Consider the following 26,482-nt stretch of genomic DNA (forward strand, 5'->3'; position numbering starts at 1 on the left):
GGCATGGACTAGATGGGCCAAAGGGCCTGTTTTTGTGCTATAGTGCTCTATGACTTTAAGTGATCAATGGTTTCACTTATAAGGAGCTGTTGGGAAAGGTAGGACTGATTTCTGTGGTGCATGGTTCACCTAGGTGATGAGGGCATCTGATAGGTAGAGAAATTAGAGGAGCAGATGAAGAAAATCATCCCCTCAGATAAGTAGATCAATAACTAGATATCATGCTGAAGATCTTTTTTATTCCCATTTATATTCACCAAGATCCTTTCATCCTTGAAAAATGATAGAATCTGATTTCATAAGTAACTTTACGAAGGAATTACAAAGGCTTACAAATAACCTGAGGATGCTCAACAAAAAGCATAATGAATCCAAAGTTTCCCTTTCAAAGAGCTAGCATGGGCAATCAAGTTATTAAATCTATCACTTCCCACAAAACTACACTAGCTTATTAAAATATGCAAAGTTGTCAAGTGACTTATCTGTGCTTTGAAAAGGAAGAAAATAAATGTACAAGAAATAGTGTTGAAACAAGGTAATAAGGAAAGTATAATGTAATTTCAAGCCTTTAAGATCTGTATTAGTTAAAATCTCTGTCCTTCTTGATCTGTTGTATTTGAACATTAAACATTTTTAAACATTTTTCATGGGAGTTTTTATGTATTGAAAGTACATTTTGTTTAACATGCCCTTTTCATTTTGCAATTTAAGCCATTTAAAATTGTTTAGTTTCTGCTCATGATGGGGATTTACAAAAGTAATGTGTATGATGGCTTATTACTATTACAGTACCCACACTGCTGCAAGCCGGTGGCAAGTTCAGTGATAATCCTTTTTATGTGTTTACTGTTTTACAGGTAATCAATTGTAAAGGGCAACATAGCATCTCATATACATTATCCAGAAACCAAACCGTGGTGGTAGAATATACCCATGACAAAGATATGGACATGTTTCAGGTGAGATTACATATTGTGGTAAGATAATCTACATGATCAGTAGATTCCTAAAAGCAAATTGATGGAAACTTTATGTTGTAACCCAACAGAGGGAAAATTCTCTTCAGTTTATTTTGGTGAATTCATCTGCACTTGAGTTGATGTGCAACTTCTATCAAATAGTTAAGTGTTACTATTATCTTTCTTGTATGCAAATTAGTCTTTCACCTCCCTTGTCAAATAAAATATTAGGAACAGTGATTGTAAATCTGTTAATATGTAACTCTCCCATATCAGCCTAGTTGGCATCATTATAGTATATATACTTAAGTTTCAGGAAGTTGTCTCCCTAGGTTAAGCTTCTGATCAAAAAGCTGTCCACTAGGTAAACCAGGAAGACCAGGTGGGTAATGCAGGCATATTAGGGGGGATGATCATTTAACCTGGATGTATCATAGGGTTATACAGCGTGGAATCAGGACCTTTGCCTCAACACATCCTTGCTGACCAAGTTGTCTACTCGAACTGGTCCCATTTGCCTGAATTAGGCCCATGTCCCTCTAAATCATTCCTATTCATGCTTTTTAAATATTGTAAATGTACCTGAGTCTAGCACTTCACATGCGCACCACTCTCTATGTGAAATTGTTTCTCACCTGTCCCCTTTAAGTTGTTCCTCTCTCATATTATACACCTATACCTTTTAATTTCAGATTCCCCCACCTTGGGATAAAGACTGTGTCCATTCACTGTATCTATGCCCCCCCCAAATTATTTTATAAACCTATGTGAAGTTATGTCAACTGTTATATCCATAATTCATGTCCTCCAGACCAGGTGATATTCTTGTGAATCTTTGATGCACCATTTCCAATATTAAGTGGATGTAATTCATGAATCATATGTTGTCTCATTGGTGCCAGAATGAAAGATGTCATTGAATGGTTATACTGTGTATGTACATCTATTGGTGCTTCTGGACACATCTTCAGTGATGTCCCTGGAATCATTGGGTGTTTCGGGTCTTTCAACATCATACAACGTCCTCCAGGTGACCCAGCTGGGGCTCATCAGACCCCAGCTTGTGTCCAGATGGCTCAGCTACTTATGATGGTCTTCAGGACCTGATCATACCTCCACCTGTACTGTCCCTCACCAAGTGCCCTTGCACAGCCGCTGAGGATGTGCTCCAGGGTTCCTCGCTTGGAGCACAGTGGGCACGCAGATGACTCTGCCTTGCCCCATGTGTGCAGGTTTGATGGGCTTGGAAGCACATCGTACACTGCCTGGATGAGAAATTGGATGCGGTGCGGTTCAGCTTTCCAAAAGATCAGCCCAGGTCACTTTCCTCTCAACCACATTCTCCCATCTTGTCCAAGCTCCCTGTTGCTTCATTCCCACTGCCTTGCAGGCTCTCATCTCCTCCACTACTGCTTTCACCTCCTCCTGAACTAGACGACGCTTTTCCTTCCCCCTGGTGTCCATTTTGGGAGTTGGAAAGGATCCTAGCCCAGCTTGGCCTTGTGTGACCACTCCCACCAGCCTCCTGTGACGGAGCCTCGCCTCTGCCTCCTGAACAGCTTCCTCTGCCCTCCACTTCCTGCCAGTACTTACTTGGATCCCTGCTCTAGCCACCTTCGGGTCACTTGAGTCCCTATACTGTAGCACTTCTCTGGCTCTTGTTACCTTGAATTCTTAGATTATGCTAACAGAACAATAAATAGAACATAGAACATTATCGCACAGTCCAAGCCCTTTGGCCCATGATGATGTGCTGACCTTTTAACCTACTTTATGATGAATCTAATTCTTCCCTTGTACAGAGTCCTACATTTTTCTATCATCCATGTGCCTATCTAAGAGTTTAGTGAATTACCCTGGCTCTACCACTATTCCTGGCAGGGCGTTCCACCCACTCTACCATCTCTGTGTAAAAGACTTACCTCTGACATTCCCCCTATATTCCAATCATCTTAAAATTATGTCTCCTCGTATTAGCCTGCTCTGCCCTGGGAAAATTTCTCTGGCTCAATGCCTCTTAACATCGTTGTACACCTCTATCAAGTCACCCCTCATCCTTCTTCACTCCAAAGAGAAAAGCTGTAGCTCAGTCAATCTATCCTCATGCTGCCTGGACTAGCTCTCTAGGCAGTGTTGAGGTAAACCTGCTCTCCACCCTCTCAAAAGCTTCCACGTTCTTTCTATAATGGGGTAACCACAATATTCCAAGTATGGTGTAACCAGGGGTTTTATAGAGTTGCAACATTACCTCGCTGCTCTTGAACTCAGTTCCCCCAATTAATGAAGGCCAACAAACCATACATTTTCTTAACCACCCAATCAACTTGCACCCAATATTTTAGGAATTAGTTCTTCTTTGCCATCAGATTTCTGAACGAACAATGAACCAACCCATGAACACTACCTCACTATTTTTGGGCTCTTTTTTGCACTACTTATGTAAGTTAACTTGATTGTAATTTATAGTTTATAGATATATATTGCACTCCACTGCTGGCACAAAACAACAAATTTCATGACATATGTCAGTGATATTAATTCTGATTCTGATCAGTTTCAACCTTCAAAACTGAATCATTTTACACTTCTGGATTAAACCTCATCTGCCACCTTTCAACCAGCTCTGCAGCCTGTCAATATCCCACTATAACTTTCGACAACCTTCTATATTATCCAAACTCCACTAACCTTCGTGTCGTCTGCAAACTTACTGAGCCACCCTGCCACTTTTCATGTTTTAAAAATCATGAAGAGTGGAGTCCCAGAACAGACTCCTGCAGAACACCACTAGTCATCGACATCCGGGCAGAATGCACTCCATCTACTACCACCCTTTGCTTTCTATAGCCAAGCCAACTCAGAATCCACACAATCAAGTTTTCCTGGATTTTGTGCTTCCTGACTTTCTAAATGAGGTTCTAGCATGGAGAACCTTGTGGAACACCTTACTAAAATTCACGTACACAACATCCACGGCTTTGCCTTCATCAATTTGTTTTGTCACATCCTCGAAAAGGTCAATTAGTCTTGTGAGGCACTAGCTACCTCTCACAAAGTTGTGCTGACTCTCCTTTATTAGACTATGCTTCTGCAAATGCTTGTAAACTCTTTCTCTGAAAATCATCTCCACTAGTTTGACCACCGCTGCTGTATGACTCACTGGTCTATAATTCCGAGGATTATTCTTATTAATTTTCTTGAACAAAGAAATAACATTTGCCATCATCCAATTTTCTGGTACTACTCCTGTGGTCAATGAAGATACAAGGATCATCGGCAGCGGTGCACCAATCTTTTTCCTTGCTTCCTGTAGTAACCTGGGATATATTGCTATTTCTGAAATACACCCTAAAGTTGGGCAAGAATGTTAGCTCAGCATTTACAGGGTTTTCAGAGTGATTAAAGGGTAAGAGTTATAGCAGTATATTTGTGAACAGGGTAATGAGCTTGAAGGTCAACATCATATAGGTTGAACTGAGGAACCATTTATGATGCTGATAACCCCAAACTGTTAGCCCCAAACAATCAGATAGAGAAATATAAGAAAATTAATGATAGCTTTCTGTGAACTGCAAATTTCAACTCCTAATGTGAACTGAGGTAGTAGCAGTACAAGATTTAGAAGGTGTAGAGTTGGTCTTAAAATCCATCGAGGAAACCTTTTTTTTTATCAATATGAAGCATGCTTAGATTTGTGGAGTTGGAGGGTGGTAAAGGGGTATAATAATTTAATTTTAAGGAATGAACCTGGGCAATTACAAAGGTATCAGGAGGAGAGTGTTTTGTAGACAATGGTCATAATTGAATTAGATTAGCAGAGTTTGTGATTAAGATAAAGGTGGACTGTGAGCCAAAGTTTTAATTTAGCACAAACCTAATTTACATAATATTAGATTTAGCAAAACGAATAAAAGAGTGACTTAAAAGTAAATCAAGGCACCACACACAAAATGCTGGAGGAACTCAGCTGGCTAGGCAGCATCTGTGGAAAAGAATAAACTATCGACGTTTCAGACCAAGACCCTTCATCAGGACTGATGTGTGTGTATGTGTGTTGTTTGGATTTCCAGCATCTGCAGATTTTCTCAAAAAGCAAATCAGTGTTAGGCGAAGGTGATTTTAAGGGTTTAGAACAAATAAGTTATCAATAGAATGGATATATCCCAGGCTCGATAAGTTCCTATTTAAAGAAGAGTGCTCCAAAACATAAACCTTATTGATGTCAGGGAACAAACAGAATAGGATAAGATATATTAAAAAAGGAAAGCTCATGACAAATATCAAAAGATAAGCACTATAGAAAACCTAGAGTATTATAAAGAGTGCAGAAGTGAGCTAAGAAGAAAATTAGCAAGGCAAAGTGGTGCATGGAAAAAAAACATTGGCGGATTAAATCAAGACAATACTAAGTTTTTAATAAATACTTTGAAAATGGCTAACAATTGAAATAGTAGTTGCAGTTAGATATCAAAGTGGGAAATTGTACTTGTCTTCATGGGAGAGGAATTAAGAGAAAGAATATAAAGTATTGGAAAAGAACAGAGAGAGAGAGAGAGAAACATGTTAGGTAGAAAAGTGCCGAGTTCTTAAAAGAAATGATAGAGAAAATAGCACAGCTTTTAATTATCATTTTCCATTCCTCTTTAGTTATATGATGGAAGTCTGGAAGATGGCTTAAATGGTACAGTTGTTTCATAAGGGAGAAAGGAAGTAATTATAGGCCAGTCAGCCCAACATTGTTAAGACAAATTCTTAGAAACATTTCTCAGAAACAATATAAATGAGCAGTTAGAGAGGCACACCTTAAAAAAAGGACAGTAAACTTGGAATTATTAAGTAATGGTTACGTTTGACTAATAACAGAATATTTTGAGGTAGAGAGGAAGATGAATAGCAAAGTGCAACTGATAGTTAGTATGAATTTTAGGAAGATATTTGACAAAGTCTCCAATGCTGGAGTGATCCAGAGAAGTCCAGGGGATGAAAAGGAAATGATCAAATTTGATTAACAATGAGCACAGTAGAAGAAAGCAAAGGATAACAGTAATAGGGAGTTTAGCGATTTATAGCGTTAGCATTGGGATTCTGAAGTGTATGGTATTTGGTTCCTTGTGTTTGTGATATAATAATGACTTTAACTTAAAATGGGGATTGCGATGAAGAAGTATCAATGATACTAAAATTAATATAGTGGTTGCTAGTTCTGTTTAAAAGACGATAGCATGACTGGTTAGGTGGCCGCAAAGAATGAAATATAATTTAGTATGGAGAAGTGATAAATAATGCACTTAGAAAGGCCGAGCTTGATGGGTAGAAGAGCAGAGGAATTGTAGAATGAGGATCCTGTAGACTCTGCCTCAGGTGTAGCAGGATTTACTTGACGTTGTATGCAGATGGGTAATTAAAGGAATAATCCGTTCGTTCTATTTGTGACAGATGGACTCAATAGATGCCATGCTGAATGTCCTTTGCCATTTTGAGCAGTCATGTAGTTATGAGGCTGTGATTTTGACATGTTGTTGGGCTTATTATACTTTTCTAAGGAGGCTTTGAGAATCTCTTCCTCGATCTCCTTGGTGATTCCTTGCAGTGATGATGCTCAGAATACAATGCTTGTTTCAGGAGTCTGTTATTAGGAATGAAAACAGCATGGCCAGTCTATCAATGCAATTAGGACCTTAGCACAGGGAAAGGAAATGAATGGTCGTTCTTTTATCCTGTCAATAAATCTAGAGGAATGTGTGGATGATACCTTTCCACTGCTTTAAAGTGCCTGATAGAGGTAGTCCATGTCTAAAAATCATATATGAGGGCCGGGAATCCCACTTTCCAGATGGATCATGAGTTTTGTGCCAAATTTGAGGTCCTGATCTTCAAATATTCTTCGTCAGATGGCCAAAGTGTGTATCAATGCAAGAGGTAGTTCACAATTTATTGTAATGTTTTCCAAGGTCTTGTTGTGGATCTTTATTGTTGAAGGCAGATTGGTAGATGATCTTGATTTTACAGATGTTTGGTACAAGGCCCATTCTTTCAAATTTTTCAATGAATGACTTGAAAACTATTTGGAACTTAGCCTCTAAACAATCACAAATTTAAATATCATCTGTGAGCTACAGCTCAGTGGCTGAAGTTAGGATGACCTTGATTGTGGACTAGTTTGAGCAGTTTCCTATCTGTTCTCTAGGTTAGCTTTGCTCCAGTGGTAAATCTATCCAGTGAAAAAGAAAAATGTTGGGCGATGATACAATCTTGTTTGACTGTCACCTACTTGATGTGGCTTATTTGATTAAGAGGGTGTCTTGTATGCCATTGTGAAGCAAATATAGGATGAACATGAATTTCAATTGATAGCCCTATTTTAGAAGCATGCTGCAGACTCTCTCTCTATGGATAGATTTTAAGGCTTCTATGAGGTCAATATAGCCCTTTGTATAGGGTAATGTCACTGCCAACATTTCTCTTGGAGTTGATGTGCTATTAAAATTATGTCTGTAATACTTCTAGACTGACAGAATTAACATTGTGGTTAAGAGAGTACCTCTTTGTCTGTTGGGAGGAGGTAGTTAAAGAGAATCCAGGCAATATTTTCCTTGTGACAAACAAGTAGATATTACAATATGATTTGTCTCCTTTCTTGAAAATAGTCACAAATCTAGCATCTCTGCAGTTCTGTAACATGCACATTTTACTCTCAGGCACAGGAATTGAGACTGTGAATTAGTGACTGATATTCTTCTCCCGAAAGTTTTAAAATTTCAGTAATGATGCCATCTGCTTTCAAGACTTTTTGTGTTTTAGTTTGCTTATAGCCTATTCACATTTGTCAGTCAGGGATGTCAGCATGCTTGATCAGGGGAGCCAGATGGATTTGAACTTGGGACCTTTTGTCCCAAAGTCTGACGCTGATGCCACTATGCCACCAGCCGATCTTAAAACACTGAAAAAATTTACACAGGTTACATTTATCTGTGAGTGGCTGGAATCCACCATTTATTATTTCCATTGGACTTTGATCTTAGAGCTTCATGGTATGATGGAGCTTTCAACCCAAGGAAGCCTTTTGTTTCAAATTTAATTGTTCTTGGATTTCCTGGTCTGGAGACACAAGAGACTGCAAATGTTGGAACTCACAAAATGCTGGAGGAAGCTAGTGATGGAGGTAAATGGACAGTCAATGGTTCCGGTCAAGAGCCTTCACTCGACTGGAAAGAAAGAAGAGAGATAACTGGTATAAGGTGGTGAGAAGGGATGCAGCAAGAGCTGGCAGATAATGGGTCAATCTGGATGAACTGGGAATGGTAGGTAATTAAGGGGGGGAGTATGGGAATGATGTAAGAAGCTGGAAGTTGGTAGCTGGAAATGACAAAGGGCTGTAAGAGATGGGAGCTAATCGGAAAGGACAGTGGGTTATGGAGTAAAGGGAAGGAGATGAGGAGGGGAACCGGTGGGAAGAATGTGTTGGTGATGGGCAGCTCACTGTCTTTATGACTCCCTTGTCCATTCGTTCTGCCACTGATCCCCCCCTCTAAGCACTTATCCCTGAAATACACTAAGTATTACACTTACCCCTACATCTCCTGCCTCAACAGTCCTTTCAGATGAGGCAATACTTCACATTTGAATCCATTAATGTCATTGCACCGGGTGCAATCTCTTCCACATCAGTGAGAATTGATACAGGTTAGGGGAATGCTTCACCCAGCACCTTCTCTCCATCCACTGTAACAGCTAGGATTTCCTGGTGGCCAGCCATTTTAATTTCACTTTGTATTCCCATGTCTACATGTCTGTTTACGTCCTACTTTACTGCAAAGTTGAGGCTCGACACAGATTAGAGGAATAGCACTTCTGTCATATTCCGCCTTAGTCGTCTCCCTTATGATGGCATGAACATCGATTTCTCTAACTTTCTCTAACTACTTTCCTTTGTCCTTTCTTTCCTTGTCCTTGGGCCCCATCAGTCCTTCTGTTTTCCCTTGCCCTATTCTCTCGATTGGCCCATCACCCACATATTCCTCTCTCCAGTTCCCCTCTTCACAACCCAACTTTATTCCATAATCCTCCATCTTCTCCTATCAGAATCCATCTTCTTCAGCCATTTGTCACTTCCACCTATCACCTCCCAGCTTCTTGCATCTTTTCACACTCCCGCTCACTCACCTGCCTATCATCCCCATCTGACCTGCATCTACTTATCATTGCCAGCTCTTGTTCTACTCTGAACTTCTTGCACTAGTTTACTCTCCTCTTTTTTTCTTTCTTTCTTTGGGCCTTGATCCAAATCATTGAATGTCCATTTTCCTCCATAGAAGCTGCCTGACCCACTGAGTTCCTTCAGCATTTTGTCTGTTTCCCCTGTTCTTTTCCAGTAGAGATGCTAAGAAAACTAATCTCTTCATATTTGCAAATTATTGTGGATTTCAGAGTAGTCCAGAAACCATGTGGACACTGTAGTTCCTGATGTTTGAGGGTTGCAAATTATCCGTGATCAACAGTGTATACAGTATTTTTGTTGCCAAACTACAAGAGGGGCTATAGTAGTACTAGAAATAGTTCTGAGAAAACTAGAAGAGATAGAAGAGGAGTTTTTTCTGACTGGAGAAATTAAAGTTTTGTCGGAAGAATGAGTAGGATGAATTGTTTCTTTGGAACAAGAGAAGCTGAGAGAATATGAATTGAGGTGTATGAAATCTTGAAGACTAGATGATGTAGATGAAGGACCTATTTTGCTTGTTTGAGAAGTTTATAACTTGTGGAAAACAGGTGACAGTTAACTGGCAAAAGGCAGTGGAAAGATGTTGAAAAGTGTTTCAACAAAAAACAGTGGGAGTCTGGAAGGAACTGAGGAAGGATGATGGGGGCAGAAATCATTGAGATATGACTGAATAAGCATTTAAAGACAGTAACACTGAAGTTGGAATAACTAATAATTTAGTTTTATGCTATCATTGGTAAGATGTCATAGTTTTGTATGATTTTATACATTTGTAGAAAAAATGGATAATCAGAGTAAATTTGTATTTTATAATGAGAGAAATTACTGTTGGAATACACTTATATTGCATTTTTTGAAAATGTGTCCACGTAACAGATAACATTTATTGAATAGAATGACTTTGAGTTAAAATTTACTCATAGTTCTTCTATTTAATAATCCCTTTTCATTTAAATTTTCATTAATACATAATACTGTATGCTAAATGGAGAAATTATATTTAATTTTCTGAAAATCCTTGTGTATATGTAGCAATGATTTCTCTTTGCATAACCAGCAATGCCATAGTTGTATTATTTGTATTTGCTTTCTTCACAGATTGGAAGATCTACAGAGAACCCCATTGACTTTGTGGTGACAGACACTGTTTCTGGTTGTCAGAGTAATGATGAGACACAAATCACTCAGAGCACCATCTCCAGATTTGCGTGTAGAATAGTTTGTGATAGAAGTGCACCATTTACTGCTAGGATTTATGCTGCTGGATTTGATTCATCGAAAAACATATTTCTTGGTGTAAGTACATATGTTGCAAATTTTGTTAAATCTAAAAGCAGGTTAAAAGCTCTAAGAGCAAGTTTAGTACGTTAAATAATTTGGAGGTGTAATTTGAGTATTATTATATCTTGTTTAGCAATCAAAAGCACAATGAACCAAAAGTGGGAGTCACCAGTTAGACTTGTTGCTTGCTATTTTGACAAACTTACCTTCCCCAGATTCAATAGTTGTAGTTGCTGGCTCAAATAGTCCTGGAGATGAATCCCTGAGTAGTAGTAAGGATTGGAACAAATTGATCAGGTGGCATGGGTGGGCCAAAACAGCCCTGCCAACACTCACTGAATTCTTTTGAAAATCACAGTGATAGATTTGCCAAGAAGGCAAAAACTGATATACATATGATAAGATGCTTTACAGTGTTGAGCATTAGAGAAATCTTAGGGTACATGACTGCATAGTCTTGTAGGTAGTTGATACAGCCCAGTCCATCATGGGTAAAACCCTCCATACCATTGAGTATATCTACATGGACACAGTCACAGGAAAGCAGCATCCATTATCAAGGACTCCCACCATCCAGACCACCCTCTTTTCTCGCTGCTGCCATCTGAAACAGGAGCCTCAGGATAAATCTGGTCCAATCTTTTCAAATGATTGTATTTTCAGTACAGCAAACAAATTTATCTTGTAGCCAAATTGTTTTAAAGAGTGTATATTGTACATCTTTATTCTTTGAATCTGTTCTTAACCTCAATAGGAGAAAGCTGCTAAATGGAAAAATCCTGATGGCCATATGGATGGGTTAACAACCAATGGAGTATTAGTAATGCATCCTAGGGGAGGATTTACAGAAGAATCTAGCCCTGGAATATGGCGGGAAATTTCTGTTTGTGGGGATGTCTATACACTAAGGGAAACAAGATCTGCACAGCAAAGAGGAAAATTGGTAGGTAAACATGGTCTTTCAATTTTAGAAAGCATGCTCACTTACTAAGCATGGTGTACTTAAAGATTTCCGATAAATGCAAACAATATTCAAATTATGAACTTTATACATACATTGGAAATACTTGGCAAATTAAATAAAAAGAAAGGTTTTGTTTAGAATCGTACACACAACATTGGAGTCGAGGATGGCATGTATTCAGGAAGCCACTACCGTATTTGGAAGTTCTTTAAAAATTCCTTTAAACTATTCTGTAATGAGCATATGGAAGATTTCAAGCCTCAGACTTAATTAAGCTTTATGTAGGTTTTGTGTCTGACAGAAGGGAATACAATTTTTTTCAGTATCATGCAGTGGACATAACAATTAAACATAATAAAGTTTCTGTTTTTGGAGAATACATATATGAATAATGGCCTCTTTTAACATTATGTGCCTGGGAAATGTGTGACATGCTGTGTATAACAGTTGTCATCCCTTTTCTGTTAAGAGTTCTCAACCAGCACCTTAAAAGGCTATCTCTAAAAACTATAACTTCAAGAAGATTTATTGAAATCTCAGAGGACTCTTTCTTGTAGCTGCATTAAATTAGGTTTGCTTTGAAATTACTGCAGCAATTTCACCAGAATTCAGTACTTAATCTGGTCCTTAATCAGACAATTTACTCTCTTCAAGCCTTATTAAAATATTTTTGTGAGCTTAGTTTGTTGTCATGAAAACTTAGCAACTAAAAGGAATCTATTAACTCAGAGTTGGAGGTTCATTGTTCAAAGTGTTTCTTCACTGCTCACACAGTGGTGGTGATGGTTGGCATCCATCTGTCTCCCTAAGGAATGGAGGTATGGAGATCCTGAGATTCCCAGTTGTCAACAACCCTCTCTCGGCCTCTCCAGTGTGGTCCAAAGGAAAGCTTATGAAGCAATACGCTTGGCACCAGCTTGGCTGCAGGAGCTGCCGGATGGATGTTCAATTACATCCAGTTGCTTAGGGACTGCACTCTGGATTTATTGTCTAGGTTTTTTCATGGGGCAGCCCACAAGGCAGTTGTGCTATTTAGCCATAGCTGGGGATCTGGTTAATGAGCAGCAGGGCATGCCCACTCGCCAGTGGGCCTGCCTGCTCCGTGTGCAGGGGCCAGACTTCCTCCCCATCCTCTGTAGTTCAGCCTGAGTTCAAAAAGAGTTCCGTTTCCGCGTGTCACCGGCGAGGAGGCACTACAAGAGACTTGATGTTGGAGAAGCTATGTAGTGGCAGGGAGAGACCTACATACTCAGCTCTCCTTTTCGTGAGACTGCTAAAAGTGAGAGCGACAAGCACTACCCACTACTAGACGTGTCACAACTACCATTTTGATACCACTCACACAGTAGCAGGAATGTTAAAAGCTCCATGATAAGCTCCTGTATTTCTTTGGCAGTTGCTTTTTAGATGATTAAAAAACACTTTAATAGATGATGCATGCCAGTGCTACTGCAATTCATTGAATTTAACTTAGTGCAACTAATTAGACTAGCTGTGCAGTGTTTGGTCAGTTAGTGTGGTGGCTAAGGTTTCTTCCTTTTTAAAATCATCCCCATTTAACCACTGCCTTAGTTTCCATATGGAACAGAAAGAAAAGATTATGCTGATTGAATTTTCATCCTTTGGAGGTAAAGATGCATCAATAATCCATATGAAATTTACAATATAGATGAGGCATAAGAGGATTAAAAATAGTTAATTTTTAAAATTTCTACACAATGAAAACTAATCATAATGAGCTAAAGAGGGGTTCTGCCCATGTTAAATGGAAGGCAAGTATTCAAAACTTTATGTCAGCAAAGCCAGCATCTAAGTAGGAGGTAAACAGAGTCCAGATCAAGTATATTCCAATAGTAGGAAATAGAATAGAATAGAATTTATTTAAATCTCATATGCATCCCACAACATGAGGGAGTAAAGACCTTTGCATTATGACTCTGTTGCATTGTACAGACGTGTGAATTTAAAAGTCTAATGGTTTGTAGAAAGAAGCTGTCCCATAGCCTGTCGGTCGAGGCTTTAATGCTACGGTAGAGCTTTCCAGACAGAAGCAGCTGAAACAGTTTATGGTTGGGGTGACTGGTGTTCCCAATGATCTTCCAGGCCTTTCTGCACCTGTTGCTATAAATGGCCTTAATGGAGAGGAGTTCACATCTACAGGTGCACTGGACTGCCATACCACTCTCTGCAGTGCTCAGCAATCAAAGTCGGTGTAGTTCTCATACCAAGCAGTGATACAGCCAGTCAGTATGCTCTCAGTGGTGACCCTATAGAAGTTCTTGGGGGATCGGGAGCCCATGCCAAAATTCTTCAGTTGCCTGAGGTGGAAGAGATGCTGTTGTGCTTTTTTTGCCACAAAACCAATGTACACAGTTCAGGTGAGATCATTGGTGATGTGTATGCTAACTACTCATCCTCTCAACTGCAGACCCATTGATGTTGATCAGGCCGAGCCTGTCTTTGTACCTTCTGTAATCCACAATCAGCTCTTTTGTTTTTTGGACATTGAGGGAGAGGTTGTTATTCTGGAACCACTGTGTCAGGGTGTCAACCTCTCCTCTGTAGGCTGCCTTATTACCACTAGAAATAGGGCCAATCAAAGTCGTGTTATCTGCAAATTTGATCAGCAGATTGGAGCTGTGTGTGACAGTACAGTCGTGGGTGTAAAGAGAGTAGAGAAAGGGACTGAGAACACAACCCTGGGGGGCACCTATGTTGAGGTCAGAGGGACAGAGGTGAGGGAGCCCATCCTTACCACCTGTCAGCAATCCGATAGGAAGTCTAGGATCCAGCTGCACAAGGTGGGATGCAGGCTGAGATCTCTGAGCTTCCTGTCAAGTCTGGAGGGAATTGTGGTGTTGAATGTTGAACTGTAGTCTTAAGAATAGCATTCTAAAGTATGCATCCCTCCTCTCTAGGTGATTGAGGGCAGTGTGTAGTGCTATGGCTATGGCGTCATCGCTGGACTGGTTCTGTCAGTACCCAGGTTGTAGAGGGTCCAGTGTGGGTGGTAGCATACTGCAGATGTAGTCTTTAAACCAGCCCCTCAAAGCATTTGCTTATAATTGAGGTGAGACCGCCAATTGTTCAGGCATGCTACCTTGGTTTTCTTATTACAGGGACAATGATGGATGATTTGAAACAGGAGAGAACTACACACTGGGAGAGGGAGAGATTAAAAATGTCTGTAAACACACCAGCCAGCTGTTCAGCAGACACTTTAAGGACGTGCCCTGGGATGCCGTCCGGCCCCGCTGCCTTGCGGCTGTTGACACGTTGGAATGTCAGCCTTGGAGATAACAAGGTGCAGCTCTGGTTGGCGGCTATCCTTGGGGGTTCAGTCCTATTAACCTTGAATCGAGCATAAAAAAACATTTAGCTTGACCGGGAGCGAGGCAGCAATGCTGGGTGTACCGCTGCATTTCATCTTGAAATCCGCAATGGTGTGCAGTCCCTGCCATACACTGCATGTGTCATTGTTGCAGGGTTGTGACTGGATTTTGTCCCTGTGTTGCCGTTTTGTCAGCTTGATGGCTCTATGTAAATCATTCTGGCATCTCTTGAGCTCTTGTTGGTCTCCGGCTTTATCCCTTGCACTGAAAGCAAGACGCATTGAACTTCTGGTTTGGGTAGACCCGGATCGATTTTTGGGGAGCAATGTCTTCAATGCACTTCTGAATTAAGCTTGTGACCACCTCCGTGTATTCGGAGATGCTTTCAGCTTGAAGTACCTCGCAGGTGACGCTATCGAAGCAGTCTTGTAACATTGAGTCTGATTGGTTGGACCAGCAGTAGATAGTTTTCATTATGGCCCGTTCCTGCAACAATTTCTGCCTGTAGGTGGGCAGGAGCAAGATAGAGGAATGGTCAGCAGAGTGTGGAGAAGAGCTTTTTAGGCATTGCGGAAGGGAGAGTAGCAGTGGTTGAGTGTGCTTCCTCCCTGTGTGCTCACCTCGATGTGTTGGCAGAACTTTGGGTAAGCTCTGGTTAATGACGCTTGGTTAAAGTCTCCGGCAATGATGAAAGCAGCCTCTGGGTGTGTGATTTCATGGATATTGATGGCTTCACAAAGTTCATTTGGTATTGGCCTGTGGTGAGATGTACACAGTTGTAATAATAACAGATGTGAATTCTCTAGGCAACCAGTGTGTATAAAAGGCTACATTGCACATTTATTATACTAAATTTATTCACACATTTGTGTCAAGGCTGACGTTTGAAGTAGGTAGTACTTCACCAACATGGTGAAGTTCTTCAACCATTCTATATGTAAGGGGTGCCGGGATTTTGATTTAATCATAAGCATATAACAATAGGCTCTCAATGGCCACTTTATTGGAGACACCTGTACACCTGCTCGTTAATGCAAGTATCTAATCAGCCAATCATCTGGCGGCAACTCAATGCATATGTAGCGACTATGCCCTACTTGACTTCTGTTCGTCTAGGGTAAACTGGCGTTGACCCTGCCAACTCTGTAATTGTGTTGGTGTGGATACTGTGTGATTGCACCCTGGTACAAGCCCAAGACATAAAGTATCAGATGACAATAGGCAAGTAAATGATTACACTTTATAATTATTTCTCGGTGATGGGTTGGTAGAAACAAATAAAATAAAGGTGCCAAATCAATAAATTTTATCAGTTCTGTGCACAAATAATCCGTTGGAGCTCACAAAATTCTGTATCTGTTCCTCCCCTCGATCTCCTCCGAACTCTGTCGACCTAACAGAGCGCTGGACTCACGTCCAATGTCTTCTCTTCTCCTCCATCAAAAACCCGCGCTTCTCCTCTGGTTCCCACACATACAAATAGAATAACATGACTTCCATTGGCTAGCAAATGAATACAAGTCCCGTTATTACTAATTATAACCAAAACATGCTGCTACAGAGAACCTCTTACTCAGCAGTTAACAGTACAGAGAAGCCATTTTGTCAGCCTTAACAATTAACATTATAATGAGTATTACTGAGAACCCTACGCATGAAAACATGCAGACATGATTAAGAGTCTCAGCTGTTGTTTAAATCAAATAGCAGAATGGGGAAGAAATGTGATCTAACTAATGTTGACTATGGTATGATTGTTGGTGCCAGGCGGGGTGGTTCAAGTATCTCAGAAACCGCTGATCCCCTGAGATTTTCACGCACAGTAGTCTCTAGAGCTTAAAGAGAATGGTGTGAAAAACAAAAAAAAACTTCCTGTGAGTGGCAGTTCTGAGGGTGAAAATGCCTTGTTAATAAGAGAGGTGTTTTCACCCATAGAACTGCCACTTGCTGGATGTTTTTTGTTAACAAGAGAGGTACAGGAGAATGGCCAGACTGTTTTAAGCTGACAGGAAGGTGACTGTAACTCAAATAACCACACGTTACAACAGTGGTGTGCAGAAGAGCATCTCTGAATGCACATGTCAAACCTTAAAGTGGATGAGCTGCAACAGCAGAAGACCATGGATGTGCCCTCAGTGGCCACTTAATCAGGTAAAGGAGGTGCTGAATAAAGTGTCCACTTTTGGTATATCCCAAGTTGGTATGATACATAACTTATCTCATGCCCCATGCTGCACAGAACATCGTATATCGTTTGTGAAAGAAGGCTCCAAGTCAAGGATGTACAGCGCAGGCCCACGATCAAGCATACTTTCTTCAGCCAATGATTGGTGTGTCAAGGCCGACCTGATGGGAAAGGCAGTTTCCCGGAGCTAATAGCTTTCACCACATTGCGTCCAGATATAATCGTATGGTCTGACACCAGTAGAGAAGTGGTTATTGGTGAACTCACAGCCCCCTGGGAAGACAACATCGATGAAGCCCATGAGCGCAAGTTAAACAAGTATGCAGAATTAAGGTCAGAGTGCAGAGACAGAGGGTGGAAGGTCTCATGCTATCCATTTGAAGTAGGCTGCCGTGGGTTTATTGTGTTCACTTTCCAGAAGTGGCTGTGTGACCTTGGCTTCACTAGAAGAGAGATCAAGTCAAGCAGCAGGGCTGTAGCTGAGGCAGCAGAGACAGGATCAGCATGGGTGTGGACTAAGTATGTCCAGAGGGGCAGATAGTCGGACAGTGTATACATATTTTGCAAACCCTTCAGTAGTTGCATAGGCACCTGAAGAGTAGACTATCTGTTGGATAGGAGCGACCAACAACTCTGATAGAGGCAGATGCTGAGTTTTTAAGCTCACCAGTGGGAGGTGGTGCTTTAGCACCGCTGGCCCACCACCTCGAGGGAGTCTTGATCAGGAGTGGGCTGAAACTCCTGAAGACAGGTGGCAGATCAACTGATGATCCCACTGGTGATAGCACAGGACAGTTAACATCTTAGTCCATGTGTATTTTCAATTCTTGGAGGAGAACATGGAGTTGGTGGTCCCACGTGCCTACAGTTCTTGTTTTTCTAGGCGAAGTGGGTTGTGAATTTGAGAGATGATGATGAAGAAGCCTTGATGAGTTGCTGCAATGCTTTTGATATGTACTGCAGTCATAGTACATCTATGGTAAATGAAGAGATTGTTTACATGGAGAATAGGGTGGCTCAGTCCTGGATGTTGTAAAGCATCTTTGAATATAGTTAGAACGGCACTATCCCACCGTTGTCTGTAAGGAGTTTGTTCATTCTCCCCATGACTGCATGGGTTTCCTCCTGAAACCCATTCCAAAGATGCATAGGTTAGTAGGTTAATTGGTTACCTGGGTGTAATTGGGTGGCACAGGCTTGCTGAGTTGGAAAGGCCTTAACCATGCTATATCTCTACATTAAAAGATAAAGTAACAAGTATTTTATCGTACTCCTCCTTTGTACCTTAAAGATGGACTTGGAAGGCAGGAATGAGTGACACCCATCCCAATTCCCACCCATAGGATGCCAAGTTCTTACATGCTTTTAAATTATCAAGCTTGATCAGGTTAATTTTTCAATAACCATACTTCCAGAATCATAATGTGATAAAGCCATTACCTCTCCTCTTGGAGATTGTCATTGTCCAGTAGGAGTGTGTTGTGACTGTTACTTTCCACTTATCAGCCCAAACCTGAATCTTATACAGGTCTTGTTTGCACTATCAGTGTTGCTCATTTTCTGATGAATTGTGAATAAAAACCAAACTCTATGCAATCATTACAGGCATTTCAATCTTGACTGACCTTATGATGGAAGGTGGATTATAATTGAAGCAGTAGGAGATGAACCCTGCAGTAATATCTTGGGGCTGAGATGATTGGCCTCCACCAATTACATTTATCTATCTTTGGGATAGCTGTGAATTTAGGCAGCAGAAAGTTTTCCTCCTGGTAACCATTAATTACAGTTTTACAAGAATTCATTATTGCACAGTAGGTCAAATAAAGCAGTAATATCAAGGACAGTTACTCTTGCCTCCACTTGAAAATTTATCTCTTTGGTTCATGTGTGGGTAATGGCTTTATTGTTTGAATGCCTGATAGTCCTGGTGGAACCCAGACAGTGCATTTTGAATGTTATTAGTGACTATCTGGCACTTAATAACATAGCTGACAATCTATTCAATCATTTTGATAATTAAAAGCATATTGATGGGTGTGAAATAAAATTTTTAAATACTGGAACTATGGATCAGGTTGGGCAGCACCTGTAGGTGCAAACCAGAGTGAACTTCTTAGTCAGTCAGTGATTAAGGAAAATACGAAAACAAGTATGTTTTAAATTGCACAGAAAGTGGAACACGGAAAGAACAAGGGCAATGTCAATACTGGGAGGGACCAGAGTTTTCCAGTAAATCACCATGCCTGGACTTTTTGTCACAAATATTCCTGTTGTTCTCTCAACCTTTCACTTTTCTGCAACAAGAATTCTGTGGTGAAGCAGGGGCTAAATTACCAATCTAGTAATCCTGAGACTTGTGTGAACATTTTGAGGCCTGGACGATACTTGAAGGATATTTGAATGAGTATGTGGATAGGAAAGGTTTAGAGGGATATGGGCTACTCTCCGGTAAATGGGACTAGCTCAGTTAGGCAACTTGGTCAGCACAGGTAAGTTGGGCTAAAAGGCCTGTGACTCTATGTAACACTACAAAGACTTAAAAGTTTAAATCTCAGTTTGGCAATTCGGGTAGTAATTTAGAATTTGGAAAAAAATGACAACTAATTTTGCTATGATGATCACAGAAATTAGGATTATTGTAAAATTCATCTGGTTCATCGAAGTTTCTTGGAGTGAAGGGGGGAGCAATCTACCATCCTTATGTACTGTGGCCTATATTTGCCTTCAGGCCCACTGCATGTACACTCTGAAATGATCCACCCGACCATTAATATTAATACCCCATTAATACTACTTTCAAACAGAAAATTTGAAGGGTAGCAGCAGTTTAAGAAAGAAGTTCATTCATCACCATTTATTTCTTGGTGGTATGTAATGATGGGTAGTAAAATACTGACTTGCCCAATCAAGGTAAAAGATAAAATCTTGATTTCAGTCAAGATGGCGCCAGTGAATGTGACCAACAGCGGTGTCCTGCTGACAGTTCATGAAACTATTTCTTTTAATTCTTTCAAATATGATTCTTCTACAAAGCTGCATCCGAGTGGAACCTGTGATTTACATTTTGATAGTGTATTTTGGGGTTGATTGAACAATCTAGCGCTTTGCTGTCTTGGAGGGAGTTCAGTGAGGTTTGGTTCAGAGTAAGTGGCCTGGAGACAGGGTGCGAGCCCATGATTGACTCCATTGCTTCTCTCCAATTGAGGTATTGAGCAAGGTTGAAGTCGATACAGACGAGAGCGGAGGACGGGTGGTTGTCTGGTGCCGTCTGCCTGTGATTCACTGGTCTTCCTCTCCCTTGCTGCTGTTGGAGCAAAGTGCAGAGTCTTGAGATCCACATTACCAAGAGTGATCGACGAGGCTGTGGACTCATTTTGGGGGAACCTTGAGGTTCATGCTGCATGTGTTCCTGGAATCAGGTTACCTTTTTTCTTTGTTGTTTTTGAGCGGTTTGAATGGGGCAATCAGTGCAGACTGGGGTGCATTGATGAAGAATGGCACTGCATTGGCTAGCGGGATGGTGCTGAACTGAAGTATATACTGAACCCCAGTGGACTCCTGGTTTGATGGTTGATATTCTATGTGTTGTTTGCTCACTTTTTGCCGTTTGCACAATTTGTTATTTTTTTCACGCTATGGGTGTTTGATTTTTTTGAACGGGTTCCATGGTGTTTCTTTGTTTCGTAGCTGCTTGTAGGAGGATGAGACTCAGAATTGTATTTCTTCCCCGTATATACTTCGATAATAAATGTACTTTGGATCTTTGAATCTTGAAAAATGAAGAAAACTTTGAAAATCATATTGGTTTTCTAATTTTTCTAGTTCTGGTCATTAAGCTGAAACATTAACTATTTTTCTTTCTGCCGAAGTTGTTGAGTATCAATAGCATGTTGTCTTTATATTTAAATTTTCCAATAACTGTGTTTTCCTGCTTTTCAATTACTGATGATTTTTAATTGGCCAGAATAATTTTTGCTTGCTTTTTTGAATAAGATATCCCTCAGGAGGATGAGCAAAAATATTGCTAAATTGTGGGGTAATTAAATCTAAGATTTGGTTTCAGTCACAAACACTGTTCCCTTAATTGCTGATGTTTTGACCTTTACATCTTTTTACTATTTGTATAAACAGCTCTTTTTGGTCTTCCTGTCTCTAAATTGATAGAGGTAGCACACTATGAGTATATTTTAATTAAAACATTGAGTAGTATATTTAATGTATTTCATGTAGGAATATGACAAAGTTGCAAGCATCATTGGCTGCTCCCAAAGTTACTTTGACTCATCACACTTCCCCCATTGGTTCCACGTACCCATCATCTCTTCCTTATCTGGTTCCACCGATCACCTACCAGCCTCTGTCTCAACACTCCCTCTCCCCCACCTGGCTTCATCTACCCAACACCTCCCTCCCCCACTACCTTACACTTGGTTCCACCTATTGCTTACCAAACTCATTTTCATCCCTCCTGCTGACTCTGGTGTACTGACTGTTTCTGGTCGCGCTCAGTTTGATGCAGGGTTCTGTCCCAAAACATTGACCAAAATTTTGCCTCCACAGATGCTGCAAAATATTTTTTTTATCTGCAGTCATTTGTGTATCCTTTACTAGCTTCAGTTTTCCCCTCTGATCACTTTGGTTTTCTCATTAAAAATCAAAAGAAAACACCTGAAAGTTCAAAATAAAAGCAAAAGGTCAAATGTTGCAAGTGCCCAACTAGTTAGACAGTCTTGGATGTAACAAAGTTAACATCTTGTGTCTTGAAGAAGGGTCTCAGCCCTCAACGTCGTCTTGTTTATTCATTTCCATAGATGCTGCCTGGCCTGCTGAGTTCCTTCAGCATTTTGTGTGTTTTGCTTTGGATTTCCAACACCTGCAGACTTTCCCGTGTTTATATCTTAGGTTGATGACCTTTTGTTGCTATTCTCTCCTGTAAGATTAACTCTGCTTCTCTGTACAAAGATGACACCTGGTCATTTGAGTATTTCATTAATGTTCTATTCTTTGTTTTTTTAAAAATTCTTTTCATGGAGGAATTGATTCCAGCCTTCAATATCTCATTCATTTGCCATTTTGCTTGTCTCCTGCAGATGGTCCATTGTGGTGAACTCATTTGACGTCAGTGGAATCAAAGTCACTGTAATCTGTCCCACATAAAAGCACAATCTACTACTTATGGGGACAGGATTAAGTAAATTATCCCCTTGAGCCTATTCAATCATTCACTAAAGTTATAGTTGATTTGTGGCCAAACTCTATTTCTCTCATTATTTCCAAGGCCTAAGTGAAAATCCTGGTGTAAACCTAGTTAGAGCAGACATCTTACTCTGTCATCAGAGCTTGACAGCTTCACCTAAGTTTTGTCATGTTTTGACATTCATAAATGCTTTCTACTGAGTGTCATTTCATAGTGATAAGCAGTAACATATTCTCTAATTTTTGATTTTGCTGAAGTACTGAAACCAATAATAACTTGGTGTCACTTTGAAGCTTTGAACATAGACTTGCTCAGTATCACTTGGTCATTCTTGAATCTTACTGGGCTGGTGTTGAGTTCCACACTTGAAATCTACAAGATTGAAATTGACCTTAGAAAGTCATAAAACAAGACCATGTATTTATCTTTCTCTGTTGATCATCGGGTATACTGTATATAAGATATTAATGTGAAATAATAATGAATGAATTTCTGATGTATACTGCATTTTAATAATTTTCCTAGGTGGAGACTGAAACCAATGTTCTTCAAGATGGCTCGCTTGTTGATCTTTGTGGAGCAACACTTCTGTGGAGAACAGCTGATGGCCTGTTCCATACTCCTACCCAAAAACACATTGAGGCTCTTCGACAGGAGATAAATGCCGCTAGACCTCAGTGCCCAGTTGGTCTTAATACCTTAGCATTTCCCAGCATTAATCGTAAGGACATTGTGGAAGAGAAACAGCCTTGGGCTTATCTCAGCTGTGGACATGTCCATGGTTACCACAACTGGGGACATCGCAGTGATACAGAAGCCAATGAGCGGGAATGTCCCATGTGCAGAACTGTGGGTCCATACGTACCCCTTTGGCTAGGTTGTGAAGCAGGATTTTATGTGGATGCTGGTCCTCCGACACATACATTTAGCCCATGTGGACATGTGTGCTCTGAAAAAACAGCAAAATATTGGTCACAAATTCCATTGCCACACGGTACTCATGCATTCCATGCAGCGTGTCCTTTCTGTGCTATTCAACTGAATGGAGAACAAGGCATCATTAAACTCATTTTCCAGGGACCAATTGACTGATGAACAATTGAAAGAGGACAAGCAGGACATTTTGGAAAATACTGTGAAAAATAATCCATTGTGGCTGTATCTCCACTATTCCTGGTTAATCTTTGAAAAGGTTTGGGGGAGGAGTGGGAGGGCAATGATCAAATTGGTGGGGAAATACAAGTTTCAGCATTGCAGATGGTGATTAATAATTGTTTTTTGGGTGCAGGTTTTAGAGGTGCCATTCAGAAAAGCCACAACTAAAGAGAAAAGTTATCCTATTATTCTAACCTATTTTGCTACAATTTGACCTTTGTATAGTTTTATAAGTTATATGGTTTTAATATATTGCATTATATGCTTGAATGGCCTGTCAAGATAAAGCTGTAAATCATTTTATGGCTATTGTGTAACCTTAGCAGTAAAGTATTATTTCAAAATGTTTTTCTTTTGGTAGGAATGTTTAGTAATGACCTTCTCAGTCACTGTAATTTGGTTTAAATTCTCAGGTGTATAAGTAAATATTGAGAAGCTGAATTCTGCACAGAGATTAACAGCAAGGTGGATTTGTGTTTTCTACCTACTAGAGTACTCTTTACAAGCTTTAAAAATCCTTTAGAAAACTATTGCTGAAATTCTTTGCAATATTATGCTATGAAATTACTCTCATTTTTGAATGAAGGGATCAGCTGTGAAGTCTTACTCCAGTTTAAGGTACACAGGGAAATATTGTGACAATTTAACTGAAACAATTAAGAATTTTTTTTACCAGTTACCTTTTATGATTTGTAGTAATATCTTTAATGTGACATCAAATACTATTTATAGTACTAATAATTGCTGGTGTTCAAGTTACTTAAATTGCCCATGTTCTATTTTATATCTATTTTAAATATAGCAAACTGCAAATACCTGCGTAAGTATCTGTATCGATGACAGAATTTTTAATTAAAAGTACAATTGAGCAGCATGATTATGAACAGGATCTTAGCTACGAGCATGCCTTGATGGCAGGTTATAATATTCCAAAATCTTTCCAACTTCTGTAAAGCAAAGGTTATCCCGAATTTAAAATAGTACAACAGCTGAATCACAATTAAATTATTTATTTATAATGCAAATGTAGCATTTTAAGCCACTCATTGAAATGTTTGCTAATATTTCTCCAGGGTTATTTTGCTATTCTTGTGGGGAAAACACATAGTCTAGTATGTATGAAAATTGAGATGTAACTTGGTAAATATTACATTTACCATAGTAAATAGCCAAGGTCATTGATTCAGGATTCAAATACAGGCATTTTTTTCTTCTTTGACTGTTTACTTTGATGTGTTTTTGATAGATCTATACAAGATACTATTATCTTCAAAATATGCTTTTGAAGCAAAACTAAACAAAAATCTCTCATGACAGATTGGAAACCTATCTTGATTTACAGTACTGTGCAAAAGTCTTAGGCACCCTAGATTTTTTATGTGGCTTCAGCGAAAGTCTGTAGAAGAACTGCAGCAAGTTTTCCAAATGCTTGGAACATCCTACCAGCCTCTTTTCTTATAAAATTGCAGGACAGTGTACCTAAGAGAACTGATGCAGTTTTGAGGCAAAGGATGGTCACACCAAATATTGATTTGATTTAGTTTTTTACTTTTTACTGTTCTTTATAGTCATTGTTTTGGTATTTAGAAACTTTTCATTTTTTTTTTACATGTGCCTAAGATGTTGCACGGTACTGTATAAAACTTTGTTTTGGTCTGTATTATGCTTGCGATACTTCCTAGCGGTTAAGAAACAAATTTGCATATCTGGCCATTATGGATTTCTTGTTGATACAAACTGATATAATTTTTTAGTTTGCTTATTATGTACAGAATAATTTGGAGACTTGAGTATTAACATGTCCTTCTAAATGTGGCATTATTATTGCCATTTTCCTTATCTTAGTTTGGACTAAAGGTCAAGTAACAAGATTTTACCCTTTTAAGAACTTGTGCTTTAATCTTCAACTATCATTGGTACTTTCCACTAATGGTGGAAAATATGTTCATGGAAATTCAGTAAAGATTAATATATTTACTCTCCATTTTTTAACATTACTGATTGTATGTAATTTAACTGTTACAACATGTTAAATAGAAGTACATAAGGGATTATTGGGCTTGACCTTTATTTAATTACACTAAGCATATAGAAAGATTAACCCCTGAATGTCTAGGTATTATAGTGAAATATTGAGCACTCAGCAATACCATTATAAATCTTGCAGAGGAAGTATTACAAAATAATCGATTCTTGCAAAATTGTTGAAAAAGTTCATGTAGAAATTGTCAGTATTCAACATAAATGTTAATCTTGTCACATGAACTGCAACAAATCCTACTTGTAAGAACAATACAAATTTTAAAATTGCAATTGTCAGTGAAAGGATCACCTTTTGATTATTTTTATCAATTGTCACATCAATGTTAATTTATGAAGAGCTTTCTGATTAAAATTTCAGGATATTGCTTCTTAAAGTATCCACTATTGAAAATTCCCTAGTTAAAATATAAATAAGTAAAGCTTGGTTTGGTAAAATTCTTGCTGGTGCCTCAGTTGCTAACTGATTTATTGTGATGTATCACATGCTAATAAAGGCATTTTCTGAGATACTTGTGAATTGCATACATTTTATTTTAATTTGGGTTACTGTGTTGCATTATTGTGTTTATACTTAGCAATAAACAAGATGCAGGTTGTAAGAGCTATTGAGATTTCAACATATTTAAAAACTTCATGCTATTCACAGCTGTAGGGAATATGATATTCCTTAAATAGTGAGAAGGGATAACTTTGAAAATATTATGTCTGAAAACATTACTTTTGCCAACACAGTGGCAAAATTGACAAACCTTTCCCTATCTTTGATCATCAAAGGTAAAATGTGAAAGTAATTTTAAGTTTCAGTTAAAGCCTCAAGAAAACAATAATTGAGCAGCCATGATTTTTTTAATCTCATGTTTGTTTATTTCACAGGGTAAGATTTTTGGTGACTGATTTGATTGTTAAATGTTTTACAGCACCATCAAAAGTTAAAATTGACCCTTTGAAAATATCAACTTTGGTTTGTACATATACCATTCTTAAAAATGAAAATCTATCCATAGCTATCTTAGATCAAACGTATTCCTCATGCTATTTAATTTGAATCAAAGTGAATTGTATTATCTGTCTCTTGGTTCTTCTATGTATTACTAAAGCTAAAAAATTCACTCCCATAATTCAATATTTTGTACTTTTCTGATGGG

General features: G+C 39.2%; 1 protein-coding gene across 3 annotated transcripts in view; it reads left to right on the forward strand.

Moving 5' to 3' along the window:
• Nucleotides 1-25,837, forward strand: part of LOC134347148 (E3 ubiquitin-protein ligase pellino homolog 2) — a 145,186-nt gene extending 119,349 nt beyond the window's left edge. For all 3 annotated transcript variants that reach the window (XM_063049341.1, XM_063049350.1, XM_063049362.1), the window contains exons 4-7: nt 858-959; nt 10,276-10,473; nt 11,213-11,401; nt 22,665-25,837. In XM_063049341.1, coding sequence (XP_062905411.1) covers nt 858-959; nt 10,276-10,473; nt 11,213-11,401; nt 22,665-23,231 — 1,056 coding nt within the window. In that variant the 3' untranslated portion in view covers nt 23,232-25,837. The remainder of the gene's footprint in view (nt 1-857; nt 960-10,275; nt 10,474-11,212; nt 11,402-22,664) is intronic.
• The last annotated feature ends 645 nt before the right edge of the window (nt 25,838-26,482 follow it).

The sequence above is a fragment of the Mobula hypostoma genome, chromosome 1 (assembly GCF_963921235.1).
Source record: "Mobula hypostoma chromosome 1, sMobHyp1.1, whole genome shotgun sequence".
NCBI classification, from domain to species: domain Eukaryota; kingdom Metazoa; phylum Chordata; class Chondrichthyes; order Myliobatiformes; family Myliobatidae; genus Mobula; species Mobula hypostoma.